Source organism: Nothobranchius furzeri, chromosome 18 (genome assembly GCF_043380555.1).
Source record: "Nothobranchius furzeri strain GRZ-AD chromosome 18, NfurGRZ-RIMD1, whole genome shotgun sequence".
NCBI classification, from domain to species: Eukaryota; Metazoa; Chordata; class Actinopteri; order Cyprinodontiformes; family Nothobranchiidae; genus Nothobranchius; species Nothobranchius furzeri.
The window spans coordinates 18,365,571-18,391,211 of NC_091758.1; the positions used below are offsets into that span (position 1 = coordinate 18,365,571).

At 40.7% G+C, this 25,641-nt stretch overlaps 1 long non-coding RNA gene and 2 gene segments (V, D, J or C); 1 reads left to right on the forward strand and 2 right to left on the reverse strand.

The window, feature by feature from the left end:
- Window positions 1–25,061, forward strand: LOC139063921 (T cell receptor beta variable 29-1-like). The segment is given in 4 exon segments: window positions 1–320; window positions 23,127–23,444; window positions 24,137–24,237; window positions 24,345–25,061. Coding segments are annotated over 2 exon segments (351 nt in total).
- Window positions 1–25,641, reverse strand: part of LOC107372796 (uncharacterized) — a 167,138-nt gene that overhangs the window by 66,475 nt on the left and 75,022 nt on the right. The window lies entirely within an intron of this gene.
- Window positions 13,012–15,452, reverse strand: LOC139063970 (T cell receptor beta variable 29-1-like). The segment is given in 5 exon segments: window positions 13,012–13,346; window positions 13,487–13,737; window positions 14,223–14,322; window positions 14,469–14,592; window positions 15,351–15,452. Coding segments are annotated over 2 exon segments (390 nt in total).

Consider the following 25,641-nt stretch of genomic DNA (forward strand, 5'->3'; position numbering starts at 1 on the left):
CTCTGAGTTCCAACGGAGTTACATCATAGACTCAACGTAGTTTCAACCAGCTCTCAAATCATCATCGCTAAAGGAGATTACAGTCTGGCCAGCTGTGTTTTTCTACTTTTAAGCTGACAACTGTCAAGCTGGAAATTCTGTCGTTTGAACAACAAGACGACGGTTCCTTCAAAATAAAAGCTGAACGCGCTGAGACCTGCCACTACTACCGGAGCTATCCGTAGACGGGTTTTGTCGTGCTGCAACACTGTTTCATCAGTCCAGTACCAAGGAGGTCCGGGGACCTGACATTCCTGATCTGAACGCGGGAGTCTCCAAAGGTACGTAGATTCGGCAAGATGGCGTTTCATGTCATGAGCTTCTGAAGCCCTCGTGGTTCCTAGTCATAACATCAGACAACCAGATCCGCCTGGAGATTCTGAACACACACACACACACACACACACACACACACACACACACACACACACACACACACACACACACACACACACACACACACACACACACACACACACACACACACCAACACTTCAACATTCAAATCCATATGCATCCATCATAGAGAGTTAGTCCTGGGACATTGTTTGAATTTATAATTATAGAAATTAAAGATTCTTAAACGATCCCAACTCTCTCTTTTCTTGTCTAAAACTCAATACAAAGTGTTTAAATAAAACTCCCTGAAGTAAAAACAACCTCTTCTGATTATAATATCTGGACCTAATAAAAGTGTAAGAATATACAACTATATTCCACTACAATGACTTCAGTAAATTGAAGCATTTCTGCTTATTTCTGCTCAAAAACCCGATGAGCTGAACATTATACCTTAATGTTTGAAGAAGACAAAACAACATTTTAATTATTAGTAATCATTAAGGGACCTACACTGCTGCTGCAGCAAGCAGGTCACACCGGTTGAGATAATGACATTAATCACAAATCTTATTATGATCAATTATAATCATCATTTGATAAAATAATTAATTTATCGTCGTCGTCTTCCTCCGCTTATCCGGGTCTGGGTCGCGGGGGCAGCATCCCAACTAGGGAGCTCCAGACCGTCCTCTCCCCGGCCACCTCCACCAGCTCCTCCGGCAGGACCCCAACGCTTTCCCAGACCAGATTGGAGATGTAACTTCTCCAACGTGTCCTGGGTCGACCCGGGGGCCTCCTGCCGGCAGGACATGCCCGAACAACCTCCCCAGGGAGGCGTCCAGGAGGCATCCTGACCAGATGTCCAAACCACCTCAACTGGCTCCTTTCAATCCGGAGGAGCAGCGGTTCTACTCCGAGTCCCTCCCGAATGTCCAAGCTCCTCACCTTTATTTACCGGTTGGTGATCAGTTGACAGCTCCGCTCCTCTCTTCACTCGGGTGTCCAAAACATACAGCCGCAGGTCGGATGATACGACTACAAAGTCTATCATCGACCTGCAACCTAGGCTGCCGTGGTACCAAGTGTACCGATGGGCATCCTTATGTTCGAACATGGTGTTCGTTATGGCCAAACTGCGGCTTGCACAGAAATCCAATAACGAAACACCACTCGAGTTCAGATCAGGCGGGCCGTTCCTCCCAATCACACCCCTCCAGGTCCAGCTGTCATTGCCCACGTGAGCATTGAAGTCCCCCAGCAGGACAATGGAGTCCCCTGATGGAGCACTATCTAGCACTCGTCCCAGGGACTCCAAAAAGGGTGGGTACTCTGAACTGATATTTGGCCCATAAGCACAAACAACAGTCAGGACCCGTTCCCCGACCCGAAGGCGCAGGGAAGCTACCCTCTCGTCCCCCGGGGTAAACCCCAACACACAGGCAGAGAGTCTTGGGGCTAACAAAAAGCCAACCCCAGCCCTTCGCCTCTCACCCGGAGCAACTCCAGCAAAGGAGAGTGTCCAACCCCTCTCAAGGACTTGGGTTCCAGAGCCAATGCTATGTGTTGAGATGAGTCCGACTATATCTAGCCGATACCGCTCAACCTCTGCCACAAGCTCCTGCTCCTTCCCCGCCAGTGAGGTGACGTTCCATGTCCCAAAAACCAGTTTTCTTGTCCAGGGATCGGACCGCCAAGGCTCCCGCCTTGGTCTGCCACCCGATCCACATTGCGCCAGACCCTTCATGTTCCTCCTGTGGGTGGTGGGTCCACAGTTGGATGAGCCCATGTATCCGGTTCGGGCTGGACCCGGCCGGGCCCCATGGGCGAAAGCCCGGCCACCAGGCGCTCGCTCTCGGGCCCCAACCCCAGGCCTGGCTCCAGGGTGGGACCCCGGTAACCCTCCGGGCCGGGTACTCTGACTCTTTGACTGTACTTCCATGAAAGATCCTGTGAATTAATTTATCAAATTAATTAATTTATCAAATTATATAAATGTATCAAATGTTAATAAATAATATTTCGATAAAGAAATATAATTTCATAATTTAATGAAATTATCAAAGGATAATTACAATCAGTTCTAATCATCATTTGATACATTATTTATTTATGAAATTATATTAATTTATCTACAGCTAATTCATTACTTTTTTGATAAATTAATATCATTTGATAATAAAATGTATTTTTCAAATTATATTTATTTATCAAAACTTAATTCATGACTTTTTTGATAAATAAATATAATTAGATAAATTATATTTATTTATCAAAAGTTAATTCTTGACATTTTGATAAATTAATATAATTAGATAAATTAAGAAATTTTTCTAATAATATTTTTTATCAAAAGTTACTTCATTACTTTTTTGATAAATTAATATAATTTGGTCAATTAATTGATTTATCAAATTATGATGGTCATCAACTAACTAATGGTAATCATCCTTTATTTAGGAAGATAAAAACAACACCCTTTGATGACATCATCACTGTGCACCCTTTGATGACATCATCACTGTGCACCCTTTGATAACATCATCACTACTGTAACACTACTAGGTCACACGCAGACACATCACATCTACTGTGAACACCAACAGGGGAGGTCTTGATAAACCACTCTCAGCGTCTGACGACATGCTTTCCCGTTTGTTTAAAAATAAGTACCAACATTGGTCTAAGGAATCCCTTTTAGAAGAACTACAAAAGTTTAGCGATGAAAACACTGAACTGAAGAGAGACATTGTTAATGCCAAAGTCAAGCTGCAGGAAAATATTGCAACTGCAGTGACAGCTGAAACGTCGGCCTTAAACACAAAATTATCAGATGTAAATAGAGAATTTGATCGGCATTTGGCAAACGCATCAGAACTAACCAAAAGATACAGCAGGCTTGAAGATGATTACAGAGACATTAGCGATAAATGTAGAAGAGCTGAAAAGAAACTCAACGAATTCAAATCCACCCATGAAGCCAATGAGAGTTTGAAGTTGGAAAATTGCCGTTTAAAATATAAAATTTCAGAGCTTAATCGGTACACTGAAAGACTTGAACAACAAAAACAGGATTTGGACAGTAAAGTGCAGAATCTCACCGATGATTTAAAAGAGAAGCGAAGACAAGTGGAGGAATTAGAGTCATCTTTTCAAATAGAAAAGTCGAACTACCACAAGGCAATGACTGAGGAGAAACTAAGACAGAATGAAACTAAATTTCACCATTTACAGGTTAAAGTGAGAGATCTTGAAAATGATTTGATGATATATAAGAAACAGACAGCTGAAAAGGAGGAAACAATACAAGTTTTGACTGAGAAAAACTTGGATCTGACAGAGAAAAATAACTTTCACAACGATTATTGTGTAAGTAAAATGAAACTCATCCAGACACAGAAAGACGATGAGATGGTCAATCTGAAGTCCACGTTGACAAGCTGTCAGAAAAAACATCAGAATCTTCTCAAGGAAACAGAGACATATAAAGAACTCATAACACGCCTCAAAGCCAATTGGTCAAATGCTCAAGCAGAAATTCAGCGATTAGAGATTGAACTCAAGCAACTCAGAAACACCACTTCAGTGCAGATGAACCAAAAGAACGAGGAGGCAAATCAGCTTAAAACGAAATGTTCCACATTGCTTCACCAGGTCCAGCAAGTTAAAGAGAACTTAGAGCACTCAGAAAACAAATTCTTGTTTGCTCGAAATGAAAGCAGAGAAACCAAAAACAAAATGAAAAATATGGAGAAACAGAATAAGGATTTAGCCCGTAAACTCGAGGTTAAGGAGCGGCGACCTACATTGCAAAGAGAACAGCTACAAGAGGCAAAACTCACAGTAAAATACACTAAAAAGTGTGAAGTACATGAAATTAGAATTGGGGAATCAGAAAATAAACGCACAAAGAGAAACTTGAAGCTTTATGCGAAAAATCCTGACCAAACAACGCATCATTCCGTCGACCGCCTTCCATCTATTCATGAAAACAGCTCAAATAAAAAACCTGTCCCAAGATACCCTGGACCCTATAAGGTCCTTCCACCTATTAACAGCAGTGAGTCAGGTCCAGTAGACTCCCCCTTCCCACGACCGCCTAAATTGAAGAAGAAAAAGGGCATGCTTATGGTCAATTTATAATCATTCAACATAGAAACAAGTCATGAGACTGATGTAAATGTTTCACCCCCACAAATTATATATCAGAACGCCCGGCTCGACCATGGGAAGTGTTATTTCTTTTCTAAGTGATCGGATTAACTGTAGGGAAGTTATTTGCAATACATCGTAACATCTTTCATTTTAAGTGTACGCCACTCTTAACTTTCATAACTATTCAATTCAGTATGTACATGTGTAGATGGCAGGCCAGCTTAGAGGCATTTTTACGTGAGCATGGCCATTATCTTGTGCCAGCAGGCAGGTCCCTTTTTTAATTTCTTCAGGGATTTTTAGGTTTTATTTTGTTAGCTTTTATCACAGAGACACAGCTCTATGGCTGATTTACACTTCCCCGTCTGCGACAGTGCGGAGACACGCAACACCGTTATGCATCGGTGTAAGGGCTCTCCGTTGGGCTCACAGAGGGTGACGGAGACATGCCCAAAATGTTTAACATCCGTCGAAAATGACGGACAACGCAAGCTTGTGATTGGTCAGGATGCCGCTTACCTGTATATTGGTCACCAGCACCGCTGTAGCTCAGTTAAAAAGTAAACAGATATTTAGCAGCAGATCCAGAACAAACTGTAGAATGCATCGTGGAAAAAGTCAGAAAATAATAACATTTATTCACCCGTGAGTGCAGGAGTACAAAATGCGGAGCAAATGTGGATGGAAACTACGGGAAATGTGGGTTTGGAGGTGAGGACTGCTGTCACGTTGAGAACAGGAGGTTTGGACCCAAAATGCAGAAAATCCAGACTACTCAGGCAGGAGCGGTTGAAAAAGTAAAATCCTGTGAAGTTAAGGACGATGAACCGCTCTTAGTCTGACCCCTTTCCCAAGTCTGGTTTGTCATGGGGGCTTTCCTGGGACAAAGCCTCCAGACAACAGGATCACCACGATAAGGTGGCGATTCAGCAGAAGGGGTTTTATTTCATATAAATTTATTCAAGAATATAAATGTAAAGTATAAATACTATTTTACAAACATGTCAGTACGTTATAATGTATAACTATAATTATTGATGAGTTTAAAAATAAAACTGCGACAAAATTCTCAACAATCTGTCCCAAACAATCAGAAAACTGTAAGGCAAAACAGTGTGTATCGAATGGAGTCACAAGTGGTTGTACTGGTCTCCGGGGTAACCAAGAGTGATGTCATAAAGTGCTTTCCTTTGATCTCTGTAGTTACCAAGTGATGTAGTACACATTCTAGAACATTCGTGCTGCTACTGCTGCTGTTGCTGCTGCTGGCAGGGCCCTTGTTGCTATGCATTTGGTGGGAGTTTTGACATTAATCGTCTTTATTAATAACTCTTATTGTTCTGTGTGGCATTTTTTACATTAGCAAAAAAATGATCTTGTGCCAGGTGGCAGGCCCCTTCTTAAAATTTCTTCAGGATTTTTCTAGTTTTTATTATTCTTTTTTCGTATGCACTAATGTGGCTGGAATAGAAGCATGCACCCCCAAAAATCGTACATCAAAAGGACTGGCTTGGTCGGGAGAGTGCTGGTACTATTCTTAGCATTTTGAGTTGCCATGGCAACGTGATAAACCATGCAATGTTAATAGACAACTTTTTGTTGTACCTTTAGGGAATGCTCTTGACTTATGTTTATGTTTATGTTTATGTATTTAGCAGACGCTTTTGTCCAAAGCGACTTACAAGTGACTCCTGTATAATCTTTGATGCTGGCCATTGGCTACCCATTTGATCACGTGATCACGTTTGAGCGTGTTGATTTTGACGGAGCTTCCAGAAAGTTTTCTCAAACACCATCATCTTGATCTGAGAGCTCCAGAGAGTTTGGTGTCTTTTCTCTCTCTCTCTCTCTTGGGTCTGTTTTTGAGCGAGAGGGTGCTCGTTGCAGAACCACAAAGGCGGAGCTGCACCAGAGTCAGCCCCGCCCATTCACGCAAACAGCCTAGCCCACTGACTTCTTCTGTTTTTTTTTTTTTTTTTTTTATTTTATCGCAAACTAACCTGACCCACATGAATTACGGCTGTTACTAGTTTACAAATGTTAATGCTATGTTCTATGCTCCAATTAAGCAAGATGAATATAACTTGCTACATGACAAAGCCTGAATATATCCCAAAAGGAAAAGGTTTCTTTCAGTAAATATCTGCCCACAGCTAGCCTAGTGAACTAGACCAAATTCTTGCTTTGCAAAGTTTGCAATAATAAATAAATAATAAATAATACATTTATTAGTCTGGCTTGCCAGGCTAGCCCACAGCCGCTCCAACAAAAGCGGCCTACAACAGCATTTAAGGAAAATTGTTTAGTCGGCTCTGGTAGTGCAGTGTTGACATGAATATACATGTATAGTCCGGTGGCAAGATAGTCAAGCTTAAGTTCTGCTTTCCCCTCTGCTGATGCTAGTTCGACTCTCGGTGGGCCCTGCAGCAATCTATTTAGCCAGCTGAAACATTCAATTTGTTTATATTTTAGTTGTAATGTTTATTTTCAGCAAAATATTTATGTCTCTAAAAGTTCTTTGAATTCGGTCGTTCCTAAACAGCATTTTAGTTGAAACTGTGCTCACAAATGGCCTCACACTGGCTAAATAAACAAATAAATGAATAAAAACAAACACATTAGTCATTATATTTTAAACTGTATACCAATAAATGGTTAAAAACATAGTACTGGCAAGTGTAGCTAGAAAAGAAGAAAAAAGTTTGCGCCGCTACCGGGAGGCGTACCTGCGCAAAACTACATGCCAATCTGACTCCATATCCACTTCACCACTTCATCTGATAACAAGCTAGTGGCGTCACATGTAATTGTGCTATCCAGTATGTCTTTGTAGATGGGATGTACGGTTTTTCGGCGGTGTCTTCGTAGAAGTCATTTCAGAAATAATTTGTCAGAAAATTTACAGAATATCCAGATTTGAGAACCAAGACCAGACCCGCTTCGGGGGAGGAGACCAAATTGAAGCTGAGATGGGAGGAAAATGTGTGAATGAGGCCAAAAATGGCTTTGGCGTATATGAGGAAATGACAATATAACATGATAAAAAGTTCCAAAAGTTAGATTTTTAATTATATGGAACCTCTACAAAAACGGTTCAATTAACTTCTCAACTCCGTCCTCAATCTTGCATTTTAGATGACATTAGCTATAACACCAACTTTGGTTCCAGAATGCTATCAAGTCTGACAACTGGAAGGAATTGGACTGACTCTGATGGAATGGGCAGGGCTGACTCTGGTGCAGCTCCACCTTCTGGTGTAGCTCTGCCTTTGTGGTTCTGCAGCGAGCACCACTTGTTTTGAGCTGATGTTGGAACCAAAGTACTTATTTGCTTAAATAGTGTCGAGGTGAGTGGACCATAATTATATCTGTCTCTGTCATTAAAAGCTATTTTTGATGCTTATATTGCTGTTTACATGTAAACTAGAGCTGAGGAAAATGATCAAATAATTGATGCTTCTAGATGCGGACATAAACGATTCTGAATCATAGAAGAAACAAGCCGGGTCGCAATTTTCACATGATTAGGAGAAAGACCGCCGTGAGGCGCACCGCAAGTGCAGCTATTAAGGCACAGGCAGAGGAGAAAAAAAGAGACAAGTTATCCAACACCGTGCACATTCCTGCAATGGTTGATCGCAGCAGAACCTGTGGCTATCATAAGAAGAGGAAGACGATAGTTTATAACACCTCTCAAAATTAAAATCATGAGGGGCTTCACAAAAACAAAAAACAAAATTAAATTAAGTATAAAAAGATTTAAAAAATTATTAAAAATATCCTGCTCCTTGAACCGTCACCTTATCGTGGTGGAGGAGTTTGAGTGCCCTAATGATCCAAGGAGCTATGTTGTCTGGGGCACTTTGTGCCCCTGGTAGGGTCTCCCATGACAAATTGGTCTTAGGTGAAGGGTGAGACAAAGAACGGTTCACAGGATCTTTCATGGAAGTAAATTCAAAGAGTTGGAGTACCCGGCCCGGAGAGTTACCGGGGTCCCACCCTGGAGCCAGGCCTGGGGTTGGGTCCCGTCAGCGAGCGCCTAGTGGCCGGGCTTTCGCCCATGGGGCCCGGCCGGGCCCAGCCCGAACCGGATACATGGGCTCATCCAACTGTGGACCCACCACCCGCAGGAGGAACATGAAGGGCCCGGTGCAATGTGGATCGGGTGGCAGACCAAGGCGGGAGCCTTGGCGGTCCGATTCCCGGACAAGAAAACTGGTTTTTGGGACATGGAACGTCACCTCGCTGGCAGGCAAGGAGCAGGAGCTTGTGGCAGAGGTTGAGCGGTACTGGCTAGATATAGTCGGACTCACCTCGACACATAGCATTGGCTCTGGAACCCAAGTCCTTGAGAGGGGTTGGACACTCTCCTTTGCTGGAGTTGCTCCGGGTGAGAGGCTGTTACGTGCAGCGCCCCTTTTCGGCCACAGGATGGCCTCAGCGGCCTTCTGCGTCGTCTGTCTCCAGGTGAACAGGTATTGGTAATCCTCCTAATCATGGATCAGCTGTTAAAAGTTGGCCTCTTGCTCTCATTCAGGGAGAAGGTCCAAGGGTAGTGTAAATTCGCCAGAGTTTGCACTGTTCTCTTCGTTTGCTATTTAACTCGTTTTGCCTCGGTGTTTGACTCATTTTGGTATTTGTAATTAAATTAGACACATTGGTAATTTGACTTCGGACCGGCTTTAGTCTCTCCTTGTGTGTAAATAGTATATTCTCGGTTGTTTTCTCCCCATCCCCTTCTGGGTTGGCGCTTTTGGTTTCTCCTTTTTCAGTAATGCTCCTTTGGTTTTGTATATAGTATTGCCTTTTTAGTTCTTTATAAATATTTGTTTTGTAATAAAGATTCTTGTTTTTTTAAGCGACACTGCACTTTGTTTATTATTAATCTACACACAACTTTTATTACTCCCCTCCTCATCTCTCCTAGAGAACCGGGACGTAATAATCTGGGGGCTCGTCCGGGATTTTTCCTTATTTACCACCTTTCCCGACATAATTTTAAGTGTGTGTAACAATATTAACTGTGTGTTTGTGGCCCTTAGAGGTGGAGCATGGCAACCTTTGACCTGCACGCATTTGTGGCGGCTCCTTCGCGCCTCCAGCAGAGGTTCATTATATTCACCTCTCCTGCCCTTTGATTACTGGTGACCTAAAGGTAGCCATTTTAGAGAAGTTACCGATTCAGGGAGTAGACATGATTTTGGGAAACGACGCTGCTGGTGGATTAGTTTTGCCTCCTCCTGAGCTCATCTCTCCTCCAGAAACCTGTGTTAACTCAGATTTACTGCCTGCCTGTGTCTTAACCCGTGCTCAGCGTAAGAAAGACTCAAAGATCTCACATGGTGATTCGGTGTTGTTCCTGCGGTTGGCTGATGACATCACCCAACCAGGTCCGGTCTCCAAGATGTGTCTGCCACTCTTCAGAGCCATTCAGGATGGTGTCCAAAGGCACTTTGGTGAGATGATGGAAGACCCTGAGCTGACTGCTGCTGCAATCCTTCTTCCAAAGTTCAAGACCATCTGTACTAAGAGGCACGATATCATTGAAGGAGGTAATATTTTATAATTTAATATCATACCTTAATCTGTTTCTTATTCATTTCAATCCTGTCAACATACTTAAAGTTCAATTATACGAGTCTGTCGACACAAATTATAGTATTTGTAAGGTATGTATTACTAAAAACAATTCTTGTTGCATCTTCTATCAAAACTTAATTGCCAGATATATTAAATATGTGTTATGTATTTGTCATTCAACAGGTTTGATCAATATGAGAAGACATCTTGACCAGATGGTAGAGGCTGGGGCGGAGCAAGTCAAGCAACAGTCATCACATCCTACCCTCATCTTTGCTTAAAAGTGCTTTTCAGTCCATCGGTCCCAGCGTGCTCTCTATAATTAATGCTTCTCTGGTTTTTCAGGGAAAAGCCATGGGCTTGTGACTATAACCTAATTTATGTTACTAGTTTGCAGTGTAACTGCCTTTGTACTTCAATATGCATATTTGTTCATTTAATAAAAAAAATGGCCATTTTGACATTTATACCCCATTGTCTTTTTTTAACTATTCAGAAGAGCCCGTCCTTGCACAGTCAAAAAGTAACTAAGTAACTTTTACTCTGACTACATTTGAAATAAGCTGCTTTTTACTTTTACTTGAGTACATTTTGAGGCAGGTAATTTTACTTGTAATTGAGTAAAATTTCATGAAAGTAATTATACTTGTACTTAAGTACATTTTAGTACTCTTTCCACCCCCGTTGATTACATATTTCTTCATCAAGTTGACGCAGTGATAGCTTGATCTTGTTGTATTGTTGTTGTGTCCCTTTTTTTTCCTTCTCTCTTTCTGCAGGTCTAGAAGCAGATTCTTGTTCATTATTGTTTATTTTGTGCTAACGTTAGCTTGTGGATATTGTGTGTGTGAACATTTCTGTGTCTGTGATTACTTTTCTTGTTGGTAAATTAGCTTTTGTGTGCATTTTTATGCATTTTCACATAAAATCTCTTTCTGTTTTTACCTGAAAGCACATTGGGTTGGTTTAAGCTTACGTTGTGCTTTACTAATGGAGTGTGACTTGACTTGGTTTGTTTGGACACCTTGTTATAATTTCTGCTGCAGATTCTCTGCTGAGAGATCACTCACAAGAGGGCCTCTTCATTGGCGTCTTAATGCAGGCTCTAGAACATCACCGTGTGTTATCGTCACCATGAACAACCCCTGACAGGTGCTGACCAGGAGTATACCAAGTCCCCTGCAGAAAACCCACTGACTCGTTCATCTTGCCAGCAGCATGTTGGAGACATGGGTGAAAAAAATGTTACTCAGACGTCCCAACCTCTGGGAGAAAAACGCTCCTCAGCCTTTGAAGCTGCTCAGATCTTACCTATTGGGCCTTTTTGTCAAACTTAAACAGTTCTTGTTCCAGATTGTTGTGGAAGATGTAAGAATCTTCTTCACACACCAATAAAACAAGCGGACACTTTTCATCCTCCTCGCAATAATACGCCCAGTGTAAGAGGTGATTTTTGCTGCTTCCACTTGCTTTTAGAGAAGATGTTTTCTTTCAAAAGGGAAATTGGGTTTCCTGATTCCTAAAATGAGGAACAAAAAGCACAACTTTTATACTATACACTCAAAACTTCTATTATGGTAAGTTTTATCATTCTTTGAGCCAACACTTGTAGTTTTGGTCTCTGATGGTCACACATGGCTGCGAAAGATAGTTTAGTAACAATTGGAAAGTATTTTGTTGTATCAAGGATGTGGAAGGAGGGAGGTGCATGACCTTTTCAGAGGTATTTTGTTAAGAGTCAATACAAAATGGAAAGCTGTTTCTACTTGTTCAACTGAACGTCTATTGGACCCAGCTTGAAGGCAAACGAGCTCACCCCGGCATTTCACTGGATTCGTAAGCAGAGCGTCTCGTAATAGAGGCGTCTTACCTGCGAGCCCCCTTTCCGTTTCAGTTTCAGTCGAGAAATGGCTGCAAAGCGTTCCATGCAGCTGGTCCCACAAGGTCTCGGAATTACTTGGGACTTCCAACACCTTGCATGAGTCTGGTTCTTCAGACAATAAAGGAGAGACCAAAAAGGTCCTGTTCTATTTACCTCGGCTATGGAGGTTTATAAGGAAATGCCGTTTTTGTTTTTGATAGTTACGCAACTTTGATTGAAGTTTCAAGGTGTTATAATGTTTTTGTGGTTGGCTTCCTGTCTGGCCCGCTGAGCTTAACAATTTCTGGAAGCGTCCGGAGCGCTCTCTTCCTGGCTGCTTTGGTAGCTAGCTGCTTCCGTGGGGCTTTACCACTGGACAAATTTCTGCGTAATGTGTAAAAAATAGACTCAAAGTGTAGTAAATTTCCCCAATGTGGGATCAAAAAAGTCTATTTTATTCAATTCTAGAATTAGCAGAGGGAATCATCCCAGAAACGTAGAGATGCTTCTTTTCTTTAAATCTTTGTTTCATGTCTAATTTTCATGTCCAAAGCGCGGCCCCTTCGCCGTCAGTGAAAGCGCTCCCGCCCACTATAACGGCAGCTAATTGATGCTTACATGAAAGGCCTGGTCGGACTGAAGTGTTTTTCTTTAAAGAAAAGAAATGAAGGAAAAAGAAAGAAAAAAGAAAGAGAAAAAAATAAAAAATAAGTAATAATACTGATGATGGATCCGGATCCAGAGATTCTCTGAGTTGAAAGAGTAAAATAAACAAAAGATCAAGATAAGGAGAGAAAATAGCAAATTTAATGCAATGAAAATAAAAACTGAGGAAGAAAAGAAAATGGCAAACAGCCTCAACTCTAACTCTGATTTACACCCACAGATCAATACTAATCAGATGGGTGCAAACAGCATAACTCAGGTGATGAAATATAACATCACTAAACCAAATGTCAGGACACAGCGTGAGTGAAACCAGAGAAAACACAGATGAAATATTCAGGTACAGAGCGCCCCCTGCAGGTAATTAAACACTAATTAAAACTCTCTGTGGGTTTTTGTGCAGCTCTTGAATCCACCTGCATCACTCCACTGTCTTCAGGCTGCAGGTTCTTCACTGTCAGAGATCCAGTCTGAGCGTCCTTCTTCTCTGCTGGAAATTTGTCCTGACTGAAACCAGTTTCATACTGGTGAGGAGGACTTGGAGTAGTGAAAACTATTTGTTTCATGGTCTTCCCAGGCAGCTGCTGGTACCAGTACATCTGCCAGTATTCAGTCCCCTTTCTGTGACTGCAGTTGATAGTTGCAGACTGACTCTGGTTCATCCAGAGCAGAGGAGTCTGAGTGACATCACTCCCATCACTTAGACCTGAAGGGTTCAGAAACACATCATGATGCAGACATTTGGTCGGTCTCTGTTTAAGCAGCAGAAAACAACAGCATGAAGTTTTGAGTATGAGATGAAAGCTAAAGGGGCAGCTTGTCAGCAGGATGAAAAAGATCAAGTACCTCCAACACACAGCAGAGCTGCAGAGAGTTTGATCAGAACAGCTGTGATCGTCATTGTGTTGTGAGAAGACTGAAGTCAGAGACCACAGTCACTGTCAGGGTGAGTGATGGCAGGTGTGACATCACAGCAGAGACATGAGGAGGTGGATGTGGGAGGGTCACATGACTGGGAGACAGTGTGTGGTTGGACTTGAGGTCTTCCTACAGTTCAGGTGAATCCTGCCACCTTTAAAGGGGCGGTGGTGAGACTCCTGTTGAAGGAGAGTAACTTAGATTTTAATAGTTTAAACAATTTTCGACCGGTATCTAACTTACCATTTCTTAGCAAAACTCTAGAGAAGCTTGTTTTAATCCAACTTAATGATTTTATTGACTCATGCAATGTCCTAGAGAAATTTCTGTCTGATTTTAGGGTGAATCACAGCACTGAGACGGCCCTGCTGAAGATTTGAAATGATTTTAGAGTAAATTATGATGCCCGAAGGGTGAGTGTTGGTTCTACTGGATCTAAGTGCTGCCTTCGATCCAGTAGACCACACTATTCTTTTAACTCGTTTAAAACAGATCGGCCTCTCTGGTGCTATTCACAGGTGGTTCACATCCGACCTCACAGACATGGTGAGTTTAGATACCTGATCCTCAAGAGTCCATGAGATTACCTGTGGTGTGCCCCAGGGTTCAATTTTAGGCCCACTGCTTTTTAACCTTTATATATAAAGTTACTCCGGTCCGTCACCTTGGCCTTGTCGTCTTGATCAAAAAACACTCTGTGGTTCTTTGAGGCGGAGGAGCCATAACAACCGCGTCTGGAAGTGTGGGATCCTTCTTCATGATGCCTAACACAAGAGAGATGAGAGGATTTTATTCTTGAAAATTTTCTTAGTTTTTGTAAACATAACATTAATTTTTAATGTTATCTGTGGCATTTCTCAGGTTGGCAAAATCCTGCAGAAAATAAATCACGATTAGTGTTGTCCCTCACCTTGTTTCTTCAGCATGTTGTAGGCTTCCTGAATCTTAGGTTCCTCTTCAAGCCAGAGCGTCCAGCTGTAGAAGACCTCCGTCACTCTGTCTTTAATTTTCTGTGGACTCCACGCGCCAAAGGACTGAAATCAGTAGGTGATGATAATTAAACTTTGCTGATCTGACTGAACTGCATAAAAATTACAAAACAGTTAGATTCCTTATTTAACCGAACCGTAATTTAAATACCAAGATTTATAGAAAAAGAAATTATTTTAAGAAAAGTATTTTTCTTTTAAGGTCTCTTTCACAACTATTGAGACAACAAGGATATTTTTTCAGTTTTTCTGGTCACTCACAACATTGAGAATGGACATCAGATCAACAATCTTACTAATCAGACTCTGTTTTACGTCCATAAAAATCATTTTCAAAATCATCAGAAATTTAAAGCAGTAGTTCTTTGAAATAAATTTGTTTTGGCAGGTCAGAACTGCACAAGAATCACAAATCGGTATCGGCTCTAAAAACCAGAACCAGTTCATCCTCGAAGTTTAGGTTTTCATTTATAATTTGCTGTAGCTTTGGAATATTGTTCAGCACATTGGTTGTTTTTACTACAACAGTAAACTATCTTTATGATGAATAAAGTATGTTACACAAATCTTCATATTGAGCTCTTTTTTTTGAAGAACTAAACTCAAATGAAATGAGTATTTAAAAAAAGTAAACCATAGGCAAAGCTTATTTTGTAAGGATAAATTAAACATCAACTATCTACTTTTCAAAGTGAAAAACTGTGTTAAACTTGGACCAGATAGGTTTTCAGATACTTTTATTAACTGCACTGATTTATGTTAGTGGGTCAATGACAGACCGAGCTCTGACACCTGTGAGTTACCTTTGGCGTTAAGACTTTGATAAGTTCATTCAGAAAGCGAAACTTAGCTGCCTCGCTGTGGAACCGCTTTCCACAATTGTTCATACAAGCCTCCAGAACCTGGAAAGCACCAAAGAGAATATTATCGTTACCTCCAGACACGTTGGAAGTGTGGTTAACAGCCTTAAATGTCACATGATGCGATTCACGGAACCCTTGAAAAGTTACGATTCACAGCAGAATCACGGTATCAAACTGTGTAAGTTCTCAACAGATTTATTCCTCATTTGTCTTGCTCATGCAGTAATTTAGTGCTAATCACAAGATTGTTCTCTTCCACAGGAAATGGACTAAATCACTATGATGACCTTTGAGTAAAAACAGATACTATACATCAAAATACTGATGAATATCATGCCATTAATATTTGTCTTGTTCAAACAATATAAAAAGATTAATTTAAAATTTGAAGTCTAATGTGTTAAAGTGAGATCTGCCGGTTGGTGAACCTGTATCATCTGTATGTATGTTTATGTGAAGTTTGGTTACTGACGGTGAGAGCCTGAAGAGCTTCTTTCTCATGTGGAGACGGGATTTTATGGGGGAAGAAGACAAAGAGCTACTTGTGGCCTGAAAGCACAAAATATTTAATTAAATTCATACAATCTCAGAAACACAGTACTTGCATGAAGTCCTCCAGAAATTTCTGTGCACTCTAGAAAAGCTAAAATGAATTAATCAAAATGGTAATATAAAATATAACTGCTATGGGAGACACAGACACTTAGACAATCCTGATGCAAAAGGGTGAAACCTGAATTAGCTAAATATCGCTAATTTGTAATGTAAAATGAAAAATTACCAAGGGCTTTAGATATTTGATTCTTTTTAACACACTTGAGTAAAAAGAAAATGTCTCCCCTGAATAAAAATCTATAGGGATTTCTTCAAAAATAATTATCTTTGGGCTGACTCTAAATGTCGATGCAAAAGGGTTCTTCTCTTTTTAAAAATATTATGATTTTCTTTTATCTTCTAACTTCCTGTTAGTGATCATAACATACTGGTTTACACAGGATTGTATGTTGCAGGCATCTCATGAACAAACAAGCAAAGATCCTAAAACAGGTCTGCTCTGAACTGAAAACTTTTTATAGAAAGATCTAAATGCCCTAAAACAGCAAAAAATCACAGCTGATCACAAGGACTTTCACATATCCTTCATAACGATTTTTCTATTTAAACTGGAAAAAGTTTAAGGTGTTTAAACAACACGTGTGCTGAGATTAGTTTCAGACATGAGTCATTAATTACTCATCTAGATTTTACCAGCATTTTTCCTTTGAAACCTACTAAATAAAAAGGTTAAAGGAAATGCATTGTTACATGTTATTTTTTTATGGGATTTTATAATGAAGTATTTATAAGAACCGTTGGATTTAGTATCACATAAGATTCATTTAGTAGTTACAACTCTGGTAAAAAAATACCAGTAAGTTTTACTAACCTGCGTTTGCTGGAAACTCTTCCTAGTTACTTTAGTTTTGTTTTCGTGTGACATGAAAGCAGATTATTAAGTCATCGGCACAAATGATAAACAGCGCTCGAGCCTCAGGCACGCGCACAAGCTAAGCAACCTCCTGTTCCAGCTAAAATTATTTCTACTTTTAATATTATTTTTATTAAGTAAAAGCTAAATAAAGTGTGGACAGAGCATTAATAAGCGCTGCTTTACATAAATGCAATAAGGTTTAAACCACGAGTGGAAATGACGTTTTTGGTGACATGTACAGCAACCATCGGTGGAGATGAAATGACGAGATGCAAGCTAGCGTCGCGTCTCATCCTTAAACAAGCAGCTAAAAAGTAAACTTTTGTCTGTAGCGTGTTTACTTAGTGAACCACGACTCAAAGGTGTCCTGCGTGTCCACCACAGTCGCCATAGCTGCCCGTCTCTGGTGTGGGGGACAGTTTCTGACCGGAACGTGTCTGCGCTTGAGGCGAAGGTGACAAACTGCAGTTTGTTTATGGTGACATGTGACCAAGTTACACAAAACACCCCTTCCCCCTCACTGAGGGTGATTCGTCTAACTGCAATAATTTAGAGGAAAATCTTTTACATTTTGACACAATAACTTTTATTCTTTTGAGTGGAAAACAATTACAAATAGCTATTTAGGGGTTTTAACTCAGAATTGTCATTAAGAGTTGATTTTACTTCATATTATTTCTACAAATTTATACTACTTATCTCGTCGTTGTTCAATTTTCCAAGCAACTAGATAATGGAAATAACTTTTAAAATGCCTGTAAATTGTCGCCCGTTTAATATTTCCTATTTCCAAAATACAGATTTCTTATTTGTTTGTAAATATCAGTAAAATAATGATCATTTTAATAAAAGTTAAACAACTTTGCGGTCATTTAATAATAGTTCTTAATAAAGGTTAAAGTACGAGCAAATGATGCATGTGTTTTTTTTAACACTCATTTTACGTAAATGTTCATTCTAGTGATTTATTTGTTCATATTAAAAGGGGTAAAAGCACTGCGGCACTTCCTCATCCATGTGCAGAAATACAGGTGGTTCAATAAATCCTCAAGAAAAAAGAAACAAAACATACAATTTGTTCTCAACTCATTAATAAAATTATTTTTATTGAATAAATAGTATTATTCACCATGACAGTTTCATGTGAAATTAGACTTTTAAGTTTTGTCATATTAGCCACATGTGGGATGACTGTGAGCCCTCGTTTCTCCACCTTGCCACATTAATGAGCCACGACTCAAAGGTGTCCTGCGTGTCCACCACAGACATGTCCACCATCAGTGAGCTGATTTGAAGCTGCTCTGATCTTTAACTCATGTTTGACAATATTGTTGTGGAAGAGAGGATGTGTGTGTGTGGGGGGGGGGGGGGGGGGGGGGGTCACAAAATGTGACACTAAAGGGTAGGAAGCAAGGGGGGTTAATGTCTTTCAGGGTTGATGATCTTAAATAGCTCTTTGAAACAATCCCACCGTGCAAAACAAAAAACATATGTCAATTGCTTTTGTGAGTTGTCATGGGAATGTAAGGAGATGTATGGCTGAATGGTTTAGTCAGAGACAAATGACTGATTGTAATCCTTTTACTTCTTAGAGAAATGTGTGTGTGTGTGTGTGTGTGTGTGTGTGTGTGAATCCGTTTACGACATGCATGTGTCTTACTTTCTTGTGTTTAACTATTCTGTACTTCATATCTGAGAGGTAAAATTACCGGTAAGACATTAAAGGTTTGTGAAAGCAGCGACACCACGCTTCATCCTTCTCCTCCCGGCTTGGTTCTTCATCCATCTCCTCTTGCTTCATCATTTTCTTAGAGGTTTGGCTTTTCACCATTCAGACACGATCTGAGCTTTTAAAGAGGTGGTCTGAGTATGGAAGGGAGGGAGCTAACACAAAAGGATTACACCAAATTCCTTTTCTTAAGGGAGGGGTTGTGGGAACTACGGGGTAACACAAACGGAAACTTCACGTGCCATTACACACATTAGGCTAAGGCGGGGGGGCCAAGGCCATCTGGTCATTGAACAATACACCATTGATGATAGGGAAGGGGGGGGGGCAAGGCCATCTGTTGTTCTGCTCCGTGGTGAGGCATGACAATAAATATCCTTCTTTTTCTTTGCTTCTCTCCATTTCATTACAATTTAGATGGCAAAACTTTCTGTGTGTGTTAAATTTAGGTGATGGGAGCATTCCTTGTGATGAACTGTACGATCATATCTGAGATGTTAAATTATCGGGTAAGACATTAAAGGTTTGTGATAGCACATCCACACTTCTTCCTCGTGGCTTGGTGCTTCATCCATCTCCTCTTGCTTCATCATTTTCTTAGAGGTTGGCTTTTCACCATTCGGACACGATCTGAGCTTTTAAAGAGGAGATCGGTGTATGGAAGGGAGGGAGCTAACACAAAAGGATTACACTCAGCTTTAGGGAGGGAGGGGTTGTGGGAACTATGGGGCTAACACAAAAAGAAACTTCATGCGCCATTACACACATTAGGCTAAGGCGGGGGGCCAAGGCCATCTGGTCATGGAACAATACACCATTGATGATAGGGAAGAGGGGCCAAGGTCAGGGGGTCATTGAACAATACACCATTGATGCTAGGGAAGGGGGGGGGGGGGGGGCAAGGACAGGGCGTCAAAAGAACAATAGACCTGTCAAAATGTTTGACGAAAGGTGGGTTATTACACTACTGGTGAATTATCACAGTTAAGCTGATGATACACTTGTACATCTTCGTGTCTCCTGATGACACACAGCCAATGGACACACTTTTTACCTGCATTTCAGACATTGAATCCTGGATGGCAGAAAACTTTCTCCAGCTCAACCGGGACAAAACTGAAGTTTTAGTCATCGGACCTGAGGCCCAGCGAGAGCAAATTTTACCAAAACTACAATCAATTTCTTTTAATCTTTTCTTAAGAAACCTGGGCGTGATTTTCGACTCTGAGCTGACTTTTTCCCCACACATAAAAAACATCACTAAAATAGGTTTTTATCATCTGAAGAACATCGCCAGTCTGCCCCATTATCTCTCGGGCCAATACTGAGACGTTGATGCATGCTTTTATCACCAGTAGGATAGACTATTGTAATGCCTTGCTTCAGGTCTTCCCAAAAAGAGAATTTCAGTCTTACAACTTTTACAAAACTCAGCAGGACATGTCCTGATGGAGACCAGGAGGCGGGAGCACATCACTCCGGTTTTAGAATCGCTGCATTGGCTCCCCATGTGTTTCAGGATCAATTTTAAGGTTCTCTAAATGGTCCCAATGGTCTTGGGCCTTCTTATCTTTCGGAACTGCTTTTACCTTACAAACCCTCGCTGCCTCTGTGCTCCTCTGGCAGCCGTCTCCTTGGGTTCATGGACCCATGGCGAGACGTCCTTCTAATTTTATGGCCCTCGTCTCTGGAACAGGCTGCCAGAGGACCTCAGGGTCGTAGAGAATGTTAATGTTTATAAGAGCTGGCTCAAGACCCACCTATTTAGGTTAGCTTTGATCTGATATCTGTTTTAGCTGTATTTCCTGTTTTATTAATTAACTTATTTATTTTATTATTTTCATTTTAGTGGTATTAAACATTTATGTTTTAGTGTTTTACTATCTCTTTAATCAGTTTTTATTAGCTATTATTATTATTAATAATAATAATACTTTATATATATATATATTTATTTATTTTAGTCATTGTACTTATTGTAATCATACCATTGTTTCCTCTGTGGGGCCCTCTGCCTCGGGGGTGGTGGTTGACTGTGGCAGCCTGGGTGATCCTAGGGTGTGCTTATGCGGTGGTGGGGGTTTCCGCCCCCTCTCCCTGAGCTCCCTGGGTTGGTGCCTTGGCTGCTGCCGTCGATCAACTACTGCCGAGGCAGATGGCTCACCTGATGGCGTGTCATTCACTACCTAACCCATCTGAACTCTGCCAAGTGTTTACTTATGCTGTTTTTGCGTTGTGTGTGTGTGTGTGTGTGTGTGTGTGTGTGTGTGTGTGTGTGTGTGTGTGTGTGTGTGTGTGGAGAGAGTTTTTAAAGAGCTGACCATGTTGGAGGGAGGGCTGACCTGGGCTAATAGAGAGTTGCGACAAAGATCTAGGAGTAACAAAGAGACCACAGGCAGAGGTGGATTTAGCAATTTGGGGGCCCAAGGCGAACACAGACATGGGGCCCCTTACACAAAATTGTCAACAATCTTACCTTTAACTGGATTTGCAAAACTCTCCCCTCTTCTGACACGAGTTATTTTCCCTTTTTATTAGTTCTCCTCTTTTTTCCTGTATTTCCCTCCTTTTGAGCGCTTTCAATATTTGCTCTGCTTTCTTTTTCCTGTCAGTGCTCCTGTGCGTTTGCCTTTGTTACTTTTTTCTATTTTCCATTTTGGTCTATGTTTTCCTCCCTTTAATTATTTTGCATTGTCTTTCCTTTCTGCTTCCTTTTGATGTTTACATAGAAAAACGACGTCACTTTCAGAAGTGAAAATAAAAGCTTTTATGAAGCATGCTGCTTCTTTCTCTTATTGGAGCCACTAGGATAACTCCATGTCATGCTTAATGGTTTGACTATCGCTTTGAGTTTGTTACGAACGCTTCCGCCTCTCTTCTTCTTCTTCTTGTTTGTGGTCTTATGGCACTTGGCAAACTACCATTTGGTGCATTACCGCCACCAACTGGATTGGAGTGGAATGACTACCAATCACTTCCTGTTTGTGCATCGCCGTCTTAATAACCCTCTTATGACCATAATTATAACAGGGCCGCCTGGTATTTTTTTTATCTTATGGCTGTAAAATTGTAATAAAAAGTACAAAGTGTGTGTAACTCTCCTTTTTTCAGAACAACCTCAGCTTTCAGTGTATGGTTTGTATTTAGAATTTATTTCTATTAAAGCCTTTAAAAAATCAGCTTAAAAGTGAAAAAAGCAAAAAACGGATTTGAATTTTTTCACATTTATTACTGAACAGGAACTTCAAAATTACTGGGCGAACAATTTGGAATAAACAATTTAAACTTTGAACTGAAATGCATCTATTCTTAAAAAAGTTTGAACCTTGGTGTCTTGTAGCAGTTTTTAAGACCATTTATTTTTGTAAACTTTCAGACATTTTTATTTGATGTGGTAGACCTTGAAGCAGTTTCTCTCCAGCTGCAGGCAGAGTCCTGCACACCTTACACTGCCATGGGATGCTTCTCTGGCACACCGTGTACTGCTACACCGAAAACTTTTGTTTTAGAAAATATAATTATTTATTGTAAAAATATAAACAATGCTGGAATGAAGCTGAATCTTATAATTAGCAAATAGTTGAGGATTGTTCAAATAAAAAAATAAAGACAGAACTAACGTCCATACCCTGGTTCACCGGAGATCTGTCCTTCTTCGTGGTCACGGTCTTCAGATATAAGCCTTCTGGGACACCTAATAGATCGTGTTGATTTTCTTTGAGGCATTTCCATAATTTCATGCTGGTTTTTATGCTAATTAGCTTCCCTGTTCCGTTATCCGCTTTCACCGCGCTGCGCTCCGTTTCAATCAAGCTGTACAGCAGGATTTCCCCTCGTAGCGATATTTTCCGTAATTCTGATTGCTTTATGCTGTAGATCGTTGGAAAGCTGCTTTTATGTACTTTTAGGAACCGTTTGAATTTTTTAAATCTGAGCAGCCATTCAAACATTATAAAACGGAGCATTTTGGATGACAAACTCAGCACGTCTCTGAATCTGTGTTGTGATTCGTTGCGCACAAGACAGCGAATCCCGGTGGCTACCGTAATGTATTGTGTATGCACGAAAAGCCCCATTTTAAATCTTTTCAGCAGTTTTGGAATTTTAATGATATCTTGAACGGTTCAGGAATTATGGTAACGAGAAGCATGTCCAATCCCATCTGCGGCGACAGGTTGGTAATAAGAATATTGTAGCATTAACAGAGGGGTGCCGGTGGTCAGGGCTAGGAGGCCCCCCAACACAAGGGGGCCCCAGGCGGCCGCCTACCTATGCCTAATGGTAAAACCGCCTCTGACCAAAGGATGTAATAAAAAACAAACATCGGATGTGTCATGAAACAAACACAAAAAGGTTTATAAATCCTATCTTGACGTAAGGTGGTCTGCTGAAAGGGTCTAAGGGTCATAAAAGGTCATAAAGCAATAAAACTGTCTAAAGTTTGACAGAAGGTGATGTTTTTTATCAGTTCTCTGAAATGATTAAAATTGTCTTCTGTTCTGTTGTTGACACACAGGTTGTGTTGGTGGAGGCGATGTGGAGCAGATCCCCATGCTGTGGGAACATCATGGTCAGGATGCAACAACAGAGTGTAGCCACACCAAGGATGGTACCTATTACCAGATGTACTGGTACCAGCAGCTGCCTGGGAAGACCATGAAACAAATAGTTTTCACTACTCCAAGTCCTCCTCACCAGTATGAAACTGGTTTCAGTCAGGACAAATTTCCAGCAGAGAAGAAGGACGCTCAGACTGGATCTCTGACAGTGAAGAACCTGCAGCCTGAAGACAGTGGAGTGTATTTCTGTGCTGTGAGTCAACACAGTGATGCAGGTGGATTCAAGAGCTGCACAAACCACCCCCCCAGAGTTTTAATTAGTGTTTAATTACCTGCAGGGGGCGCTCTGTACCTGGATATTTCATCTGCCTTCTCTCTGTTTTCACTCACACTGTGTCCTGACATTTGGTTTAGTGATAGTTACATTTTATTGTATGCCGTTAGAGACATATAAGGAACCACCTTTTGTCAAGGTTTTTGACAGGTCTATTGTTCTTTGACCTTTATGCCCCCCCCACCACCACCACCACCACCACCATCACCACCATAAATCAAACGTGACAGGTCTATTGTTTCATGACCTTTATGCCCTTTCCCTCCCAACCACCTTACTCAAACTTGACAGGTGTATTGTTTGTAGTCCCCTTTTGTGATGTGATCTTTAATGACCCTATCTGTCAAGAAATGAATGGATGACTGTTGTGTAATGACGCATGAAGTTAGGATTGATAACTCTTTTGTGTTAACCCCACAGTTCCCACCACCCCTCTTAGACATTTTCTATAAAACTGCTCATTTCCACTTTCTTTATAATATTAGCATTTGCAATTTTGTTATTAAGTAAGGAATGACAAGAAATAAGAATAACATAACTATCAATAAATAAATGTCAAAGAGTAACTAAAAAAAACTTATGTAACCATGAAAGGTTAAACTGTGTTGTGTGTCTGTCTTCATGTTTTCATAGTGGCTGAGCGGAGAGCTGACCAGGAACAGCGGTGGTGGCAAATCCCAGTTGGGTCTGTGATGGAGTGATGCACGCCTGGAGTGGTTGCCATCTCATCCACAGTGAGCACACACTCTCTTTCCATCTCTGTCACCTTCAAACTGAGCATGTTAAAAACCTCTCCTAACACACCTGGTTCCAGTTTAATGGGCTGCATTTGTCTTTGCAGGGTTCTAACATCAGGCAGAGGGATGCTCGTGTCCTGAAGAAACCTGCAGCCTGTTGAACCCACTGAAAAACAGAGTTGCACGGCGTTTTTGATTGTCTGTTTTCTCCATTTAATGCCTCTTGAGTTTTTCATGCCAGTTCCTTCCACTGCTCTTTAGTAAAAATATGACCAATTTTTTTTCCGTGTTGAAAACTTTCTTTCGCTTGGCTGAATTAATGTTTGTCTGTGTTTTAAGTGCCCCTTCCAATCTTCTAATGTGTTCTTTTAGACTTTCTATTTCCTCCCTTAGGTTTTCCAGCTGGGTTCCCTGGTTGCATAGCCTGTTCCTTTCCCCTCCTGGCCCTGACGCCGGCTCCTCATGGCTTCCTGGGATGTCCCTCTCTCCTGATACCATCTCATGTCCCCCCTAACTTTCCCTCATCTCATTTGCCTCACTGCTGCAGCTGCTTTCCTCATTCTCTGAAATTATAATGGCACTGTTAGAATAGAAAAGATTTTTAATAAAATAAATACAAATGAAAGATTCGTACCACAGTTTACTTGAGTGCAATATGTGTGGTCACTGGTCAGTGGATCAACATGCAGGGGTTCTGCTGTACTTCTCACTGCGGGATCCTTCCTCCTCCTTGGTTCAGGGCGATGAACCAAGGAGGTTATTTGCACATATGTAATGACTAAACCTAATGTTGGTAAAAATGCTTTATTAAAAATGCTATTATACATGTTGTACAAGTTTGCAATTCATTTTTTCACAATTAACACACACTTTTTTAATTTCTTGTGTTTGACCATACAGTTTTATTGAAATTTTCTTTTTTAATTAGTTGTTATTAGTCAGGCTATAGAAGCCTGATAAACTGGGCTATTGATGCATGTACTGTCTTCACATAAAAATATAAAGTAATGATTGTAAAATGCATTCTACTGAACATAATAGATCATCATTCAAAGCATAAACAGCTACAAATTTTCTTCAAGGTAAGCTGGAGCAGAATTCTAGCTTTCAATAAACCACTTTAAAATGGATATTACAATTCAGGTTTAGGGCTTCTTGTAGGACTTAAAGTTCTTAAATATGCTTATATTAGAGCAGTGTGTTGCATTACTACATCAAATTTATTGCTATAACATATATTATAGTAATGTATGTGGTCTAAATGTATTATACAATGTGTTAGGACTATCGTATTCCTGTAATGTAGAACAGTCACGGGTGTCTGTCTTCCTACAAATGCTCAAGAAAAAAATAGGCTACATTGTGAAGGAATTAAGACATAATATATAATATTATTCAATA